The sequence below is a fragment of the Pristis pectinata genome, chromosome 38 (genome assembly GCF_009764475.1).
Source record: "Pristis pectinata isolate sPriPec2 chromosome 38, sPriPec2.1.pri, whole genome shotgun sequence".
In the NCBI taxonomy this organism is placed as follows: Eukaryota; Metazoa; Chordata; class Chondrichthyes; order Rhinopristiformes; family Pristidae; genus Pristis; species Pristis pectinata.
The window spans coordinates 1,786,304-1,805,581 of record NC_067441.1 but is presented as its reverse complement, the minus strand read 5'-3'; the positions used below and the strand labels follow the sequence as shown (position 1 = coordinate 1,805,581).

The following is a 19,278-nucleotide window of genomic DNA, read 5'->3' as shown; positions in this document are numbered from 1 at the left end:
CACACGTGGACTTGTGCATCTGACAATAAACTCGACTTTGACTCCCATGACCGCGTGGGATTCCCTCCCTGCCTCCCAAGCACACGCTGGTACGGTAACTGGCTGCTACAAAATATCCCTAGCGCAGGTAAAAGGCAAAGGAACAGCAGGGGAGCTGATGAAAGAGAATAAACTGCAAGGGCGCAGGGGGAATAGGACAGTTGGGACTGCTCTGCATGGGCACAATGGGCCGAATGGCCTCCCCCTGCCTTGCTTGCGGCTTTTGAGATATCGTTGTGCACAAAGCGGCTGCCAGCTCTCCTACACAACAACAGGGACTATAAATCGGCTATCAAATGGTTTGGGCACATTGAGATGGAGATGGAAGGCACCAGCCGTCTCCCCTCCACCTCTCAGTCCAGGTGAAGGGTCTCGACCCGAAACGTCAACTGTCCATCTCCCTGCACAAGATGCTGCCCGACCCGCTGAGTTCCTCCAGCTGTTTGTATGTTGCTCCAGATTCTAGCATCTGCTGTCTCTTGTCTCTCCATACGGGGTCTCTATTAAGTTCAGGTGCTCCAGACTCTGGATCTTAGCCATTCTCTTGCTCCACGTCCCAAACCCACCAGTGCTCGCGCCTGTCTCAGACTCATTGCAAACCTCTGGCAGTGATTCCCAGTTGCTGATGGCAAGCTGTGGTTTGCTTTCTCACTGTACAAGGTAACCGATTTACCACCAGCATCATTTTGGTGTTGCAAAGGATTTCACCGTCACGGAGATACAGCAATGGAAACAGGCCCTTCAGTCCATACCGACCATCAACCCTACATTAATCCTTTTTATTCTTCACACATTCCCTTCAACTTTACCGTTCACCTACACATTAGGGGGCAATTAAGCCCACCGACCCACACGTGGTTGGGATGTGGGAGGGAACGGGAGCACCAGGGGAAACCCACGCGGTCACAGGGAGAACGTGCAAACTCCACACACACACACAGCGCCGGAGGTCGGGATCGAACCCGGGTCTCTGGCACTGTGTCAGTGTGCCACCCGTGTTTAAATGAGCTCATGAGGCAGAAGAGGACGAGAAGTTCTGCCTCGGGGTAACCCAGACTCGGTGCCTTTTGGTACCTTTCAGCAGGAAGTCTCACAGCACCCTTCAGTTCCATGACAAAGAAAGTGCACGAGGTCAACACCAGCTCAGAAAGTTTAGAATTGCAACCAACCTCCTTCTGGTCTGTCTACCTTTCTTTATCTCAAATCAGGGTGTCCCCTAGAGCCAGTCTCCCTTCTACCTGCCCCCCGTCTCCCTTCCTTCAGAGGATGACAAATCAGGGGGTCCCCTAAGAGCCGAGGCTGCACCCGAGTGTCAGGGACCCACGAGCCATGGTGCGGAAGGAACACCAAAGCTTAGTGTTAGTTACCTGTCTTTGCCGTTGTGTATGCTGCCCTGCTGGCCGACGCCGGCTCGGTCCACCATCGGGGAGTTTCTGCCTCTGGCCACGCTGGTAGGAAGGGCACTGTTCTGTGAGGGGGTTGAGGAAAGACACATGTTTAGGTTTAACAGCCATGGGTACATAGATCAGTTACAGATATGGGTGGAGAAATGGCAGATGGAGTTTAATCCATACAAGTGGGAGATGTTGCACTTTGGGAGGTCAAATGTAAGGGGAAAGTACACAGTTAATGGCAGGACCCTTAACAGCACTGATGTACAGAGGGATCTTGGGGTCCAAGTCCAACGCTCCCTGAAGGTGGCCACACAGGTTGATAGGGTGGTAAAGAGGGCGTAAGGCAGGCTTGCCTTTATTAGTTGAGGCACTGAGTTCAAGAGTCAGGGAGTCAAGTTGCAGCTTTATAAAACTCTGGCTGGGCCACATCTGGAATATTGCATTCAATTCTGGTCGCCCCCATTACAGGAGGAATTGTGGAGAGGGTGCAGAAGAGGTTCACCAGGATGCTGCCTGATTAGAGGGCATGAGCTATAAGGAGAGGTTGGACAGACTTGGGTTGTTTTCTCTGGAGCGGCGGAGGCTGAGGGGAGACCTGATAGAGGTTTATAACATTATGAGAGGCACAAATAGAGTAAGCAGTCAGAATCTTTTTCCCAGGGTAGAAATGTCAAATACTAGAGGGCATGTGTTTCAGGTGATAGGGGGAAGTTTAAGGAGATGTGCGGGGCAAGTTTTTTTTTTACACAGAGGGCGGTGGGTGCCTGGAATGTACTGCCAGGGGTGGGGTGGATGGCAGATACAAAGTGTTTAAGAGGCTGTTAGACAGACACGTGAATGTGCAGGGAATAGAGGGATGTGGACCATGTGCAGGCAGAAGGGATTTAGTTTAAATTGGCTTCGTATTTGGCACAGACATGGTGGGCCGAAGGGCCTGTTCCTGTGCGGCGGAGAGTGTTTCGGTGGCTTGGCTCACCATGGCAGTGGACGGGACCACTTTCTTCCTGTCAGCACCGCTGTGGGGGCTGGCTGGCACTTTGACGTTGCTGCTGGAGCGCTGGGACCCGTCCTTCTCCTCTCCGGGTGTTTGGAATCGGTGCTTGTTGGCCTGGTTCCTCTTGGACGTGGAGCGTTGGGTCCAGCTGCAGCGAGAATCAAACAGGCAAGGTTAACCCCGGGTGGGTGGGTGAGCTGAGCACCAGGATGGAGCAGATGGGCTGAATGGACTTCTCCCAGCTCCTACAGCCCAGGGACCGTGAGGTCTATCCCTATCCAAATTCTGGTTGTGAAGTCAGTACAATATGGGATGAGGCTGGACAAATAAACCAAAGGTTTGCATCTCACCCCTGTAACTTGTGACATTGATTAATTTAGACTAGAACACTAACATCATTGAAATCTTACAACTCCAATGGAGGCCATGTGTCTGTCTGTGAAAGGTTGGTTTATTATTGTCACATGTACCGAGGTACAGTGAAAGACTTTGTTTTGTGTGCCGTCCATACAGATCATTCATCGCATCAGTTTATTGAGGAAGTACAAGGGAAAACAATAACAGAATGCAGAATAAAGTGTCACAGTTACAGAGAAAGTGCAGTGCAGGCAGACAATAAGGTGCAAGGTCAGAGAGCTGTTGAGCCACCGAAGCACAGTAGTGTAGCGGTTAGCGTAACACTATTATATCGCCAGGACCTGGGTTCAATTCCAGCCACTGTCTGTAAGGAGTTTGTACGTTCTCCCCGTGTCTGCGTGGGTTTTCCCTCCGGGTGCTCCAGTTTCCGCCCACATTCCAAAGACGTATGGGTTAGGAAGTTGTGGGCATGCTATGTTGGCGCCGGTAAGCGTGGTGACACTTGGGGCTGCACCCAGAACACTCTACGCAAAAAATGCATTTCACTGTGTGTTTCGATGTACACGTGACTAATAAAGATGTCTTGTCTCGTCATGATACCCACCACTCCCCCAGAAGCTGGACAGTCAGAAGTGGCCAGACCTACCTTGGTCACTGAACCTCCGCTGTTTTTGGCTGGCTGAGACACTCCGCTGTACCTTGTTGGAGGGTGACTGTGCGTTACTGTTTGCATGGTCAGTGCGGGGCTTCAGGCACAGGTTACTGGTAGAGAGAGAGTCCGCCTCCAGCTGTGGGCCAAACAGAAAATGTTGCAATCCTTAGCAATGGGGCAGGATTATTAGGTACGAGGCCCAGATCCGTGGATAGGCACCAGGGTCGGCATGGACAAGATGGGCTGAAAGAGCACGTTTCTGAGATTCGGATTCAGTCCTCTTTGACTGATCCCTTATGATCCTTTCCTCTCATCACAGGTTAATTACAGAACATGATTCAATTTACAGCAATAGCTTCAGATACTCCAAGGGCAGGACTGGAGGGCTTGAGTTATAGGGTGAGACTAGATCGGCTGAGGCTGTTTTCCCTGGAGCGTAGGAGGCTGAGGGGTGACCTTACAGAGGTTTACAAAACGACGAGGGGCATCGTTAAGTTGGATGGCCACAGCCTTTTTCCCAGGGTAGGGGATTCTCAAACTAGGTTTAAGGCGAAAGGAGAAAGATTTAAAAGAGACCTGAGGGGTAAGTTTTTTCACACAGAGGGTGGCGGGTGTGTGGAACGAGCTGCCAGAGGAAGTGGTAGAGGCGGGTACAATTACAATGTTTAGAAGTCATTTCGACGGGTACGTAGATAGGAAAGTTTTAGAGGGACATGGGCCAAACACAGGGAAATGGGAGTAGCCCAAGTAGGTAACTTGGTTGGCACGGACGAGCTGGGCTTGCTTCCATACTGTACAACTCTGTGACTCTATAACTATCTTAAATTAGCCAGGTAACTTTCTGTTGTGTTAAACAAGGGGGAGAATGGAGTTACTTAAACTCTGGGTGAGGTAGAACAGGTAACATTGGCAAGTGGGGCAGGATGGGATGATGGGGGCAGGTCCTGACCCCTCCATTCCCAGCCCCCACTTACCTCCGATGTCTTCCAACCCAGCAGCAGGTACGTGGCCATGACTTCGTTGTACTTCTGGTTCACCAGGGAGTCGGTGATCTCCTCCCGCGAGTACCCCATGTTAACCATGAGCTCTGCAGCACAGAGAAGACGCCATTAAACCGCTGGCAGTTGAAGGCTTGCGGCAAGAGGCAAGCGGGCACTTGGGGAAACTTACCTGTCCGCCGGGGATCCTTGTAATCTGGCTCGGGATCCACATAGGGCTTCAGCTCGTCGTCTTCGTGGCCGACATTCATCCACCGATCTTTCATGATTTGCTGCACAAGGCAATGGCTGAGGTCAGTTTCACCAAGGAGAGGCTTGGACTTACTGCTGTGTTTGAACACAGGCAGGGCCAGACCGAGCAATTCCCAGCTAATGAGGCAGTTTTATCGAGCTCTGCCACCGTTGTTACGGAAGGAACTCAGCAAACAATTTGAGCCCAGTGGGGTCCCGGACACAAGTAACCAGATCGCTGGCTTTTTAGCTCATTGAGAAGAGAATACTGTGCAGGAGGAGGTACAGCCTGAGGAATCTTTTACATCCAAGAGGTCAAGCAAAGGCCTCTGATTAATAAGACTCAAAAGGTCTCAGCAACGAGGCACTGCCCCTCTCGCGGGGCTCCACCCCTCGCCACCCCTCCCAAGGAACTCCCCCCTCACACCCCCTCCCACAGTTTCAATGCTCCCTCTGCACTGATCCCTCCTTAAGCCCTGCCCTCTTGGTAGTGCAGCACTCTCTTAGCACTGCCCCTCCAACTGAACACTCTGCCCACTGCTGCTCCTCAGACCCTCCTGGAGATTTTCAGTCTGTGGGCACCAGACCATTGAGAGCACCCTGCTCCTGACAGACCTCGCTCTGCACTGTGCCCCACTGCAGTGGCAAACAACTGTGCTTTTCTCTGCCCTGTGAAACCTGGCAACACGTCACGAATGCCTCTCAAGCTCACCTCTAAGTTGCCGCGTTTGGCGGGGTTTAGTACCAGGAATTTCTTGAGTAAATTTTCACAGTCTGTGGACATGTAGAAGGGGATTCGGTATTTGCCTCGCAGCACCCTCTCCCGGAGCTCCTGCAGACACACACACAGCAGATATAACAGCATGGCTTTACAATTTTCTTTTTTTTTAAAAAGTCCTTTTCAAATTTCATCAAGACTCCAGCTTAAGTCATCCTGATTGCAAGCGACTTAGTTCCGAGAGGCAATTATGGTTTACACACTCGCTTTTGCAACCTCTTCATCTATATGGAGCAAGTCTGACCTGGGTCTGTCTGATACCAGTCCCAGCCACACTATCAGACAGAGGCATCCCTTTCACTAACCGTGTTGACATGCCACATGCCATCAGGGAGGAAGCAGGGTGTCTGAGGGCAGCACACTGGGTAGACCCCCCGCTTCACACTGCCAGAGACCTGGGTTTGATCCTGACCGCCGGCGCTGTCTGTGTGCATATCCAGAGTTTGCGCATTCTCCGTGACCGCGTAGGTTTCCCCCGGGTGCTCCGGTTTCCTCCAGCATCCCAACGACGTATGGGGTCAGTGGGTGAATTGGCTGCTGTAAGTTGCCCCCCCTAGTGTGTGGTGAGGGGTAGAAACTGGGGGTGTTGGTAGGAATGTGGGGAGAAAATTGGATGAATACAAATGGGCCGAACTCAACGGTTAGCATGGACTCGACGTGCCAACAGGCCTGCCTCTCTCTCTGCCATCCCTCTCCCCCAGTCTGGGATGGGAAACGAGTTGGGGGGGGGGGGGGGGGTGGTGGGGGGAGAAAAGCAGGTAAAAGAAAATCGGAAAGCACTTGCACTCTTGACTGAAAGATTTTGTGCTACTGAATCTGATGTTTGATCCTGAAGTGAAATGAGGTGGTTAGTCTCTCTCTGTTTGAAACATAGAACAGTACAGCACAGAACAGGCCCTTCGGCCCACAATGTTGTGCCGACATAGCTAATCCCTCCTACCTACAGAATGCCCAGATCCCTCCATTCTCCTCTCATTCATGTGCCCATCCAAGCCCCTCTTAAAAGCCCCCAATGAACTTGCCTCCACCACCCTATCAGGTAACACATTCCAGGCATCCACCGCTCTGAGTAAAAAACTTACCCATCACGTCTCTTCTGAACCTACCCCCTGTCACTTTGAATGCATGCCCTCTGGTATTGGATCACTCAATGATGGGAAAATGATATTGCTTGTCAAACACAGAAACAAAACCTCTCACCACTCGGAGACGCCCAGCTCAGCTTGACCCAATACCTTCAAGTTCTGACCGTCGAAGGGCAATGAGCCGCTCACGAGTGTGTAGAGGATCACGCCAAGGCTCCAGACGTCCACCTCTGGCCCGTCGTACTTCTTCCCCTGGAAGAGCTCTGGGGCGGCGTAAGGGGGACTCCCGCAGAATGTGTCTAGCTTATTCCCCAGCGTGAACTCATTACTGAAGCCAAAGTCCGCTATTTTTATGTGCATGTCTCCGTCTAAGAGCAAGTTCTCTGCCTGGGTGGGAGAAAGTACGCAAAAATCAGAACAGAAATGGAGATCCACCAGCCGGTCACGACACAGGAAAGCAGGTACGAGAGTCGGCTTTGGAAAGTTTCCCAGATCACTTTACCCCTCTCGTTTCAAAAGACCCTTGCCCCTCCTCTAACTCAGGGGAAGCCCTCAACCCCATTGAGTCTTCTGATCAGTTTAAAGACCAAAGCTTGGTGACAGGTCCGCCCTGCTCGGAGATCATGCCACCTGACTCCTGCATCATAGTCACAGAATCGTACAGGACAGGAACAGGCCCTTCGGCCCACCACATCCATGCTGACTCTTCCACCCATCTACACCAACCCATTTACCAAATTAGGTCTGCATCCTTCTGTGCCTTGTCTATTTAAGAGGTTTCTCCATCCAGATACCATTTAATTATCCCCTCTCAACTCCCAATTAGACCATCCCTCCAATACCCAATATTCAAGGGGCTACAATTCCCAACCATAAGAAATAGGAGGCGGCCATTTGGCCCTTCAGTCCTGCTGCCCCATTCATCAAGGTCATGGCTGATCTACCTTAGAACTACTTTCCTGCACTATCCCCATATGCCTTGATCCCCTTAATACCTGGAAATCTATCCATCTCTGCTTTGAATAAATCTCCACAGCTCTTCGACAGAGAGAATTCCAAGATCCACCACCCTCTGAGTGAAGAAATTTGTCCCCATCTCCATCCTAAACATCAGTCCCCACCCCTTATCGAGATTATGTTCCTTGGATCCCGTAGATGAAATTCCCTCCTTGCACCCAGCCTGTTAAGCCCTGTAAGGATTTTGTACGCTTCAATGAGATCCGTTGTTCTAAACTCAGAAGTCATTCCATTGCCACCAATGTGTTAGTAAACCTGGAGACACAGGAGACTGCAGACGCTGGAATCTGGAGCAACACACAATCTGCTGGAGGAACTCAGTGGACTGAGCAGCATCTGTGGAGGGAAGGAGAAGGAAGAGAGAGCAATCCTGATGCAGGGTTTTGACCCGAAACATCGACAACTCCTCTCCCCCGCCACACAGATACTGCTCGACCCGCGGAGTTCCTCCAGCAGATTGTTTGTTGTTCCAGTAAACCTGCCCAGCAGACACTCCAAGACGGTTTCTCCTTTGAAGGTGCATGGCCCAGAACTGAATGTTGTTATTCCAGGGTGTGACCAGAGCTTTGTACAACTCCACCCTCTTGTGTTCCGTCCCGAGTCTCCATTCGGCAGCAGTGAGCTGAGTGCCTGCAGAGTCTGATGCATTTCAGGGTTACAGTAGTCCTTGCGGCAAACCCCTTGGTGCATTATGAGATGCACCTCAACTAGTCTGCGTAATAACTCTCTGAAGACAATTGCAGAAGCTCGCAATCAAACAAGGCACAATGTGAAGAAGTGATATAACTCAATGTCAGTGCTGCCCAAGAGTGTTCTTCTCAGAATGAATGCCCTGGCAAGACAAATAGAGAGAAACTATGTCCCTTACCTTCAGATCTCTATGGACAATGCACTTCTGGTGACAGTATTGCACAGCAGATACTATCTAGAAAACACAAGTCCGAGAAACATCAGATTAGCAACAAGCTCCTACTTCAACTTCCCAAGCACAAGGATTGCTTTAGATGCCAGTCAATGAACATCGAGTCTCCAAGGGGTGGGCAGAGATTTTATAGGTCTCAGTAACCCACAGGCAAGTACAATGATCTCCAACCCCAAAAAGCTGATGCCACGGGCAAATGGCATAAGCATGGGCAAAACTAGTTACATCATGGTCTGGTATGGCAACTCAAACGTGCAGGAACGCAAGAAGCTGCAGAGAGTAGTGGACTCAGCCCAACACATCACGGGCACATCCCTCCCCACCATCAGTAATATCTACAGCAGGTGCTGTCTCAAGAAGGCGACATCTGTTTTCAAAGATCTCCACCATCCGGGCCGAGCCATCTTCTCGCAGCTCCCATCGGGCAGGAGGTACAGAAGCCTGAAGTCCCCACACCACCAGGTTCAGGAACAGCTACTTCCCTTCAACCATTCGGTTCTTGAACCAACCGGCACAACCCTGACCAGTACAGTTTGGCAACACTGTGACCACTTTGATCACTCTGCACTGAAAAGGACTTTGTTATTCTTTTGTACTAATTGTGTTCTTTCTTGTAAAAAGTGTGTTTAACTGTGAATGCTGCTTATATGTTGCCATGTGCCTGTGATGCTGGTGTTTTTCACTGTACCTGTGCACACATGGACTTGTGCACCTGACAATAAACTCCACTTTGGCTTTGAAATTCAACTGCAGTGGGGAAAAATTCTCCTCACAGGGACACCATGTGGCCAGATGCTGGAACTGCACCGTGACTGTTTACATTGGAAAATCAAATGGGAAATGTTGGCATGGAAGTTTATGGCAGGCATTAGGAGAGAGGGTAATGAGATGGTAGGAGGGAACAGACGGCAGAACGGTGGAGCGGATAGAGGGAAGAAAGGAGTGAATGGACGCTGCACGATGCAGGGCCGGTGGGAGGGGGATGTAGAAGAGATAAGGAAACAAGGAAGAGCTGGGAGAAGCTGGCACCAATCTGACAGGCAGTCAATCACCTGGGCTCGCGGAGTTGACACTTACCTGTCTAAATTTGGCTCGGGCTTCTTTCTCTTTCATTCTTCCATGCGCAACTAAGTAATCAAAGACTTCTCCTGCAGGAAGGCACGCACGGTTAGCCATGGAAATTGAACAGAAGATCCTGCAAGCCACCCTCACAAGTGAGAGAGGTACTGCAATGCAACGCTGGCGCGTGTATTGACCGGTCCCTCAGTACTGGTCATTGATCCACAGACATGTATAGCGTGCAAGCATGACAAAAGGCAGTGACGACCAGGGAGAAATTCACAATCTGTCTTCTCCAGCAACCAACTTCTCTCCGGGCTCACTGTGGCAGTGCAGTAGTTAAGTTACAGGACTAACAGCCAAACATTAGGATCAATGGTCCGGACACAACTGAGTCCCACCAACCACAGCTGGGGAATTAAATAAATCTGTAAATTTTACAGAACTCATAGTGCAGCAACCACAAAACTACTGGACTGTTGTGCCTGGTTCACTGACGTCTTTCGGGGAAGGAAGTGCGCTGTCCTTCCCCAGTCTGGCCTCTCTGAGACTCCTGAACCACCAGTGTGGTTGTTTATCACCGTCCATGGTTGGGGGCTAGTCAGGGATGGACAATTGACGTCAGCGATGTCCACACACCCAGGTATAAATGAACTCGCTCTGGATTGTTCTGGTAAGGTTGAGGGGAAAATCAGGTGCTGTGGACAATGGATTACCACACAGGAGCAGGAGGAGGCCATTCTGTCCCGCGAGCCTGCTACTCCATCCACTGAGATCATGGCTGATCTTCTACAGTGCTATTTTCCTGAACTTTCCCCACCTCTCCAATTCATATATTTATCTAAATGTCATGAGTGTATCTGCCCCCACAACCTCTGCCGGCAGTGCGTTCCACGCACCCACCACTCTCTGTGTGGAAAACTTACCGCTGACATCCCCCTTATACCTTCCTCCAATCACCTTAAAATTATGCCCCCTTGTGTTAGCCATTGTCGCCCTGGGAAAAAGTCTCTGAATGTCCACTTGATCTATGCCTCTTATCATCTTGTACACCTCTATCAAGTCACCTCTCATCCTCCTCCTCTCCAAAGAGAAAAGCCCTAGCTCGCTCAACCTCTCCTCATAAGATGAGGAAGGTGGTGGGTCCTTGGGACATCTGATGAGTTTCGCAATTCCCCAACAGTTTAGACGGAACCATCTATTCACTGGACCAGCGGAAGGTGGGTTGCTTCACTCAGTGACCCGTTCAAAAATTAGGGAGCGACCAGTCCGAAACACCCAGTGTTGCCACCAGGGTTTTAAGATGGGTGTAAGGTCCACACCAATCTGGCCTGAATGGCAAGCGATGCTGTGGTGACACAGCCACGTGTTTGGGTTTAGGGTGACCAAAGGTCTTGGCGTTCCACACGGGTTCAGTTAATGTCGCTGGGTCATGGAGAGGTGACGGTGGTCTCTCCCAGGAAGGGCGAGGAGTGGTGGTACACTAGGAGCAATCCAGCAGACAGACAGGTGGTCTTTCCTAGAAGCTCCCCCCTCGAGTTATTGGTGAGAGGATGGGTAAAGAGTATCCCTCACACTGAGCACCTGACCCCAAGGGGTGGAAGCGAGTTTCAGACCCACTGCACATTGGTGGCTCCAACCAACACAGGGCAGTCATTCTGCTCTCTCACACACCCATCCCACACCAAGATACTCACCCCCACTGGCATACTCCATCACTAAATACAGCGTTTTCTCCGTTTCTATAACTTCAAATAATTTAACTGCAAGAGAGAAAGATAAAATTAGGTTTAAAAAAGTGCCACAGGAAGGTTTCAAACTTCTGCCGGAGGGAAGGGGTGAAGTATAGAACAGTTCATGGTTGTAAATTTCTGTGCTGAGCTTGGTGTGTCTGGTGCCACAGGTAATGGGAAGCTGTCTGCAGTTACGTTTCAGGACTGTGATAGACTGCCAAACATCTCACCCTTCCTCCTCCCAGCTCTGGTTCAATCCCCATTCTCTCTTCTCCTCCCCTCTACTGGGCAGAAGATACAAAAGCCTGAAAGCATGTACTACCAGGCTCAAGGACAGCTTCCATCCCGCTGTTATAAGACGCAGTTCCCTAGTACGATAAGATGGACGCTTGACCTCAATCTACCTTGTCATGATCATGCACCTTATTGTCTGCCTGCACTGCACTTTCTCTGCAACTGTAACACTTTATTCTGCATTCTGTTGTTTTACCCTGTACTACCTCAATGCACTGATGTGATGAATTGATCTGTATGGATGGTATGCAAGACATGTTTTCCACTGTACCTCAGTATGTGTGACAATAATGAACCAATTTTAAAATGAGTGCAACTTCATTTGGTGTTGGGGTTCAGACATCCAGTGAAGGAGCAATGCAACGTGAAGGAACCTTGCTCTGCTCTCACTGAAAGCACCCAAAGCCCAGAGAGTTGTGGACACAGCCCAGTCCATCACACAAACCAGCCTCTCCTCCATGGACTCTGTCTACACTTCCTGCTGCCTGGGGAAAGCAGCCAACATAATCAAAGACCCCTCCCACCCTGGTCATTCTCACTTCCCCCCACCCCCTGATCACTCTTGCTTCTCCCCCCCACTGCATTGGGCAGAAGATACGAAAGCCTGAAAGCACGTACCACCAGGCTCAACGACAGCTTCTATCCCGCTGTTATAAGACTATTGAACGGAGTACAATGAAGATCTTGAACTCTTGATCTTTCAATCTACCTCATCGTGGCCCTTGCACCTTATTGTCTGCCTGCACTGCACTTTCTCTGTGACTGTAACACTATATTCCATTAGTCCTTTTTCCTTTGTACTACCTCAATGTACTGGTGTTTGGAATGATCTGTCTGGATGGCATGCAATGTTTTTCACTGTATCTCGGTACATGAGACCGATTAGCCCACGTTTGGAAGGAGGCTGCTCTCAGTGGTTTTATTTGTGAGGCTTTCCTTCAGTTCCTCATCTAGGGTGGCCTGAGGCCATGTGTGGGACTGAGCAGGATGGATCACGGACAAAGTAATATCAGCCCTTTCCCCAGCCAGCATGGGGGAGTGCTGCGGTGATGGGAACCCGAGGCCAGAATCCAGGGAGTGCAAGTGATGCAGAACACCAGGTTGTGCCAACCCCATACACCGCGAGAGCGTGCGAGGCCCAAAACCCCAAAACCAGCCCGAGGCTACACTGGGCAAGGGCAGGAGGCTTATGCCGAGGCTAGGTCGAAGCAGCAAGTTCTCACCTATATTAGGATGATTCAGAATCTTCATTATTCGTACTTCACGAAACAACTGCAAGGAAACAAAAGAAATAAGATTAAATGCAGGGTCAAATCACAGCAGGTTCTTACGTTACACCAACACCTATGGAAAAGTTGTCTACACGCTGCGGTTCCAGTCTGAGGCTTTGTGCGATATCGGTTTCCCCACGATGAGGTTTGATGGTCAGCTCTATACTTGGAGCTACCTGTACAAGCCTACATCACACGGTAACACCACCATGCTGGCAGTGTCCTCCCACATTTTGTACAGGATGATCAAGGTTGTACTGGGAGCAGTGCAGCAAGACCAGAGAGCTGTTGTTATTCTGCAGGGGGAGCAGATAGTTTCTCAGGGATGACACTCCTGCTCAGTCTCCAGCTCCCTGCCCACCTGAACACAGGGGAGCACTCAGCGGCAGACCCTGCTGCTCTCACTTAGACACAGAACAAGGAACAGGACAGCAGCACAGGCCCTTCAGCCTGTAAAGTCTTTACCAAACATGATGCCATAATAAACTAATCCCTTCTACCTGCACATTATCCATATCCCTCTTGTCTAAATGCCTCTTAAATACCACTATCATATCACCACCACCCTGGCAGCCCATTCCAGGCACCCACCGCTCTCTGTAACATTTTGTCCTGGATATCTCCTTTAAACTTTCCCCCTCTCACCTTAAAGCTATGCCCTCTAGTATTTGACATTTCTACCCTGAGAAAAAGATTCTGACCATCTAACCTATAGCCTCCGACGCTCCAGAGAAAACAAGCTTAGTTTGTCTGACCTCTCCTTATAGCTAATACCCTCTAATCCAGGCAGCATCCCGGTGAACCTCTTCTGCACCCTCTCCAAAACCCCCACATCCTTCCTGTAATGGGGTGACCAGAATACTCCAAGTATTCCAAGTGTGGCCTAACCAGTTTTATACAGCTGCAACATGACTTCTTGACTCTTATACACAATGCCCTGACCAATGAAGACAAGCACACACCTTCTTTACCACCCTATCTACTTGTGTGGCCACTTTCAGGGAGCTATGGACTTGGACCCCAGTTTCCCCCTCTACGTTAATGCTGCTAAGGGCCCTGCCATTAACTGTATACCTTCCCCTTACATTAGACCTCCCAAACACTTCACACTTGCCCGGATTAAACTCCATCTGCCATTTCTCTGCCCATAATCCGTAACTGATCTATATCCTTCTGTGTCCTTTGCCAACCTTCTTTCATTGCTTGCAACTCCACCAATCTTTGTACTGTCTGCAAACTTACCAACCTACTCATCTTCATTTTCATCCAAGTATTTATATACATCACACACAGAGGTCCCAGCACTGATGCCTGCAGAACACCACTGGTCACAGACACAATGACACCCTTCCACAACTACCCCGTCTATGGGCAAGTCAATTCTGAACACAATGACACCAACTCACAGCGGATCTCACACCTTAACCTTCTGGATCAGCCTACAACTTGGCCTTGCCTCTAAAGTACGGGCAGGGCAATCAGACCCGACTAGTATAGGGAGCGGGCAAGGGGTCTGGGACACAGTGAGTACGCCAGTACTGTAATTGCCCTGGGACTCGGTTCAAGCTGGTTCAGAATGTTTGTGGCTTCAATGAGCGACTGAAGGAGGGAAAGCAGAGAGGTTTAGGGAGGGAATTCCTCGAGCTCAGGGTGCTAGCAACTGAAGGCGCAGCTGCCAGTGGTGGAAATTGGGGATACACAGGTGGTTGGAACCAGAGGGACGTGGATATGGAGGGTTGAGGAGGTGGTTACAGGGTCGAAACCAGGGGGAGATTTGAAGTCAATTAGAACATAATCCATAATGGAACCTGAGGGTGCTGGGTATATGCAACGAGCTGCCAGAGGAAGTGGTTGAGGTAGGTATATTAACAACATTTAATGGCTACTTGGACAGGTACATGAACAGGAAAGGTTTAAGGGATATGGGGCAACTGCTCTGCCCAGGACCGCAAGAAACTGCAGAGAGTTGTGGACACAGCCCAGTGCATCACGGACACCAGCCTCCCCTCCTTGGACTCTGTCTTTACCTCTCGCTGCCTTGATGAAGCAGGCAGCATAATCAAAGATCCCACCCACCCGGGACATTCTTTCTTCTCTCCTCTTCCATCAGGTAGAAGATACAGGAGCCTGAGGGCACGTACCACCAGGCTCAAGGACAGCTTCTACCCCACTGTGATAAGACTATTGAATGGTTCCCTTATACAATGAGATGGACTCTGACCTCACGATCTACCTTGTTGTGACCTTGCACCTTATTGCACTGCACTTTCTCTGTAGCTGTGACACTTTACTCTGTACTGTTATTGTTTTTACCTGTACTACCTCAATGCACTCTGTACTAACCCAATGTAACTGCACCGTGTAATGAATTGACCTGTATGATTGGTTTGTAAGACAAGCTTTTCACTGTACCTCGGTACAAGTGACAATAATAAACCAATACCAATACGCAGGCAAATGGGACTAACTTAAGTGGGAACCTTGGTCGGCATGGACCAGTTGGGCTGAAGGGCCTGTTTGCGTGCTGTACAACTTTATGGCTCTAATCCAGCTGCTTGGGTACAATGCACTTGCCTGGAGATAACTAAAAAGCTGGTTTACATCAATTTGAGTCTGCTATTGCCTGTACAAAGCATTCGAAATTCTCCCCACAACTCTCTCACAGCTTTTAGCTTCTATTTGCCATTCTGAGCGAGGTCCACTGTTTGCGTGTGCGGGGAGGGTTGCAGGAGTGGGAGGAGGAGGGTGAGAGCGGGAGCGACCGTGTTCTCACATTACGATCAGGCCTGCTGAGTTTGAGCAACTCCCATTGCAGGCAAGAGGTTTTGTTTGCGCCTCTGGCGGAAACCAATAGTAATCCAGTTCTGGCTGGTGACAAGGTTCCGAGAGATTTGTTTGTGTAGGGTTTAATGATCTGGGATTTACAGGTGGACCTGCTGAAAAGCTCGTGGCGGCCAAAGAAATTTGTCTCTGCGTCAGGAACGGGGAGTTGAGGGGTGGGGGGGGTTGCAGAATGAACCTCATGCTAAATTGCAGCATCTGAGGAATTGGGGGCAGTACAGTTGACGTAGCAGGTAGAGCCGCTGCCTCATGGCTCCAGAGACCCGGGTTCGATCCCGACCTCTGGCGGTCTCTTGAGTGTGGAGTGTGCACGTTCTCCTCGTGACCATGTGGGTTTCCCCTGGGTTCTCCTGTTTTCCCCCCCCCACATCTCAGAGTTAACTGGCCACTACGAATTGCCCTGAGAACACAGAACAGCACTGTGCGGGAACAGCCCATGACATCTGTGCTGACTATGGTGTCACATTAACTTAACCCCAGCTGCCTGCACATGAACCATATCCCTCCATTCCCGGCCTGTTCACATCCGTCTAATGCCTCTATCCTGTCTGATTCCACCGCCTCTCCTGGCAGAGTGCTCCTCAGTGTATAGGTAAGTGATAAAATCTATGGGGAAGCAGTACAAGGAGAATGAAATGAGATCAGTCCAGGACTTCTGTGAGTGTTTGAGGGTTGGTGTGGACACAGTGTCCTGGGACACAGTGAGTATACCGTTGACTAACCCACCCATCTACATTTTTGTACAAGTCATTCATATCTATTACAAAACAACAGGCCCAGCACCAATCCTTGTGGAACACCACTGGTCACAATAACACCCCCTCCACCACTACCCCGTCTTCTATGGCCAAGTCAATTCACGAGCCAACTCAGTGAGCCGTTTCCCACATTGTGCGACTCCAGTCACTGCGGTTTTGGACAGTTTGTGCCCAGAGAGGGAGCCGGCTTGAGTCAGCAGCGACTCTGGCCTGCAGCCATTTGCCACCCTCACTCCCCCCAGCCCGAAAGCAATCTGAAAGAGAGAAGGAAGCGGAGATGGAAGTGTGGGCACTTGCCCGGCTCTCGGGGCTGTGAATAAACACACCACCGCTGATCTGCAGCCAAGCACTGACATGCCCCGGGTTGAATCCAGCAAGGTGGATGCAAGAAAGTTGACCGCTGCGTCAGCCAGCGCCTTGTGAACCTTTTCGCTGGGGCATCAGGCGGACAGCTGTGCTGGGCGAGAACTCTCGCTTGGTCCAAATGTGCTCCAGTTCACCACCCCCACCTCCACTCACACCACAGTCCCAGTGCACCCAGCCGCACGCCCACTCGTGGCTGCTGCCTGCAGCGTGACACCTCGTGCAGCAACGGGGGGGGGGGGGGGGGGGAAGAATATTGACATAGCAACGTACAATGGGGAAAACGATCACAGATCGAGTCGGCACCTCGCATTCCAGAGCCTTACGCCCTATCCCCTGCTCTGGCATCAGCTGGAGGCCACGCTGTGCTATTAGCAGGCCATTCAGCCCCCTGATCCTATCCTATCTGCAGCTGCCAGGTGAGTATGTGAGAGGGAAAGCGTGCAAAAGATTCATACAGCATGAAACAGGCCCTTCGGCCCAACTTGATCATGCTGACCACCATGACAATTTACGTTAATCCCATTTGGTTGCGTTTGGCTCACATCCCTCTAAACTTTTCCTATCCACGTACCTGTCCAAATGTCTTTCAAGCATTGTATTGCACCCGCCTCTACCACCTCCTCTGGCAGCTCGTTCCACACACCCACCACCCTCTGTGTGGAAAACTTGCCCCTCAGATCCCCTTTAGACGCCCTACCTTGGGGAGGTCTGTGACTGTCCACCTTGTCTATACCCCTCATGATTTTATAAACCACTATAAGGTCACCCCTCAGCCTCCTTCACTCCAGGGAAAAATGTCCCAGCCTGTCCAGTCTCTCCTTGTAACTCAAGCCCTCCAGTCCCAGTAACATCCCGCAAATCTATCCTGCACCGTTTCCAGCTAAATCACATCCTTCCTACAGTGTATCGACCAGAACTGCACACAATCCTCCAAGTGCGGTCTCACCAACGAGTTGGATAACTGGAGACAGCCCAGAGGTAAGGGAGAGAGAGAGGGGAGGGGTTGGTAAAATGTTCAACTGTGTACACTGAGTAGAAACGTTCTCAAGGTTCTGGGTGTGTCTGCAACACCTTAAACTGTGGTGACGTTAAATTTGCTTTCAGTGCTGCTGATTACAGAACACCACACCCTGTGGGGATGACAACTCCCTCGAGGAAACCGGCTCCCTGGCCTTTGACAGCTCTGCTCTTCCCACAGATCCCTCTTCTGGGAGGAGGACAAAGAAGGGAACTTCATGATCTTCCTGCCCCTCAACCTTGTCTCCTCACCATCACTGGCTGTACCCTGGGCTGCACTGCACTAGCATTCATTTTTAATCTGCAATATTGGTTCCATTTATTTCATTCCCAATTTTCGCCAGAAAAAAACGACTGGCTTAAAAGTTAGGGTGAGTGGAGCTGTGTGAAGTCCACTCAGGAGGAGAGAGGGCAGAGTGTGAGACACCAGACAACAGGACAAGAGAGCGGGAGATGAAGGCAGAAATATACAGATCAGAGAGAGACTCTGAGAACAAGCAAAAGGGCAGCATGTGGGTGGTGGTTTCCCTGCCCTTGCTGCCCTCTTCCTTAGTGGGAGAGGTGGGGGGGTTTTGGGAGGTGCTGGCGGAGTAGCCCGGGCGAGTAACTGCAGTGCATTTTGTGGACGGTGCACACTGCAGCCACTGTGCACTGGTGGAGGAGGGAGGGGGTGCCTAGCGGGGTGGGTGATCGAGCTGGCTGCTTTAATGAGGAAGTTCAAGCTGTGGGTGAAGATGCAAATTGTCTACGCAAGTTGCATTAGTGTCGTTAAGTTTACATTAACTTGTGTTTGTCCTTGTCTTTTAACATACTGTGCTGCTGCTGCAGAAAGCTAATTTTCATGGCATTCATACCACATCTGCCCATGACAACAATAAACGAACTACGCAAATCCACCCCCCCAGCCCAGCTCTGAACAGCAGGGCAGTGCGTAGTCTGCTCTGCTTGACATGTTGGTCAGATGCACTGAGGGGCAGTGGAGAGAGCTGCTCTCTCTCCTTGCCAGCAGCCTAGGTTCAATACCTGACCTCTGCTGCTGTCTGTCTGTGTGGAGTTTGCACATTCTCCCTGTGACCGCGTGGGGTTTCCCCCCACGTCCCAATGACGTGCAGGGTCGGTGGGGTAATGGGCTGCTGTAGATTTTCCCTCTTCCACTCCCCCCACCCCCCCCCCCAAAGAGTTTGGGTGAGGAGTACAATCTATGGGGTGGGGGGCGTAGTTCATGGGAATGTGCAGAAAATAAGACAGGATTCCTGTAGGATCAGTGTAAATGGGTGCCTGACAGTGGACAAGGTCTCGTGGGCCTGTTTCGGAAAACAAAACCAGAACAAGCTGGAAACGTTCAGCAGGTCAGCCCGCAGTTGTGGGAAGAGGAGCAGTCAGGTGCAGCCTGACCAGCCTCATTTTCTTTTAAATTTCCAGCCTCTGCAGTCTTTTTTTTTGAAAACTTTACTTTTCACACACTAGGGAAA

At 50.6% G+C, this 19,278-nt stretch overlaps 1 protein-coding gene across 1 annotated transcript in view; it reads right to left on the bottom strand.

The window, feature by feature from the left end:
- Positions 1–19,278, bottom strand: part of mark2b (MAP/microtubule affinity-regulating kinase 2b) — a 127,006-nt gene that overhangs the window by 21,362 nt on the left and 86,366 nt on the right. Inside the window, exons 4-14 of the mRNA XM_052044939.1 lie at positions 12,777–12,825; positions 11,224–11,289; positions 9,545–9,615; positions 8,414–8,470; positions 6,679–6,915; positions 5,378–5,497; positions 4,607–4,706; positions 4,411–4,523; positions 3,427–3,572; positions 2,410–2,575; positions 1,407–1,507 (exon numbers count right to left, since the gene is read on the bottom strand). Coding sequence (XP_051900899.1) covers positions 1,407–1,507; positions 2,410–2,575; positions 3,427–3,572; positions 4,411–4,523; positions 4,607–4,706; positions 5,378–5,497; positions 6,679–6,915; positions 8,414–8,470; positions 9,545–9,615; positions 11,224–11,289; positions 12,777–12,825 — 1,226 coding nt within the window. The remainder of the gene's footprint in view (positions 1–1,406; positions 1,508–2,409; positions 2,576–3,426; positions 3,573–4,410; positions 4,524–4,606; positions 4,707–5,377; positions 5,498–6,678; positions 6,916–8,413; positions 8,471–9,544; positions 9,616–11,223; positions 11,290–12,776; positions 12,826–19,278) is intronic.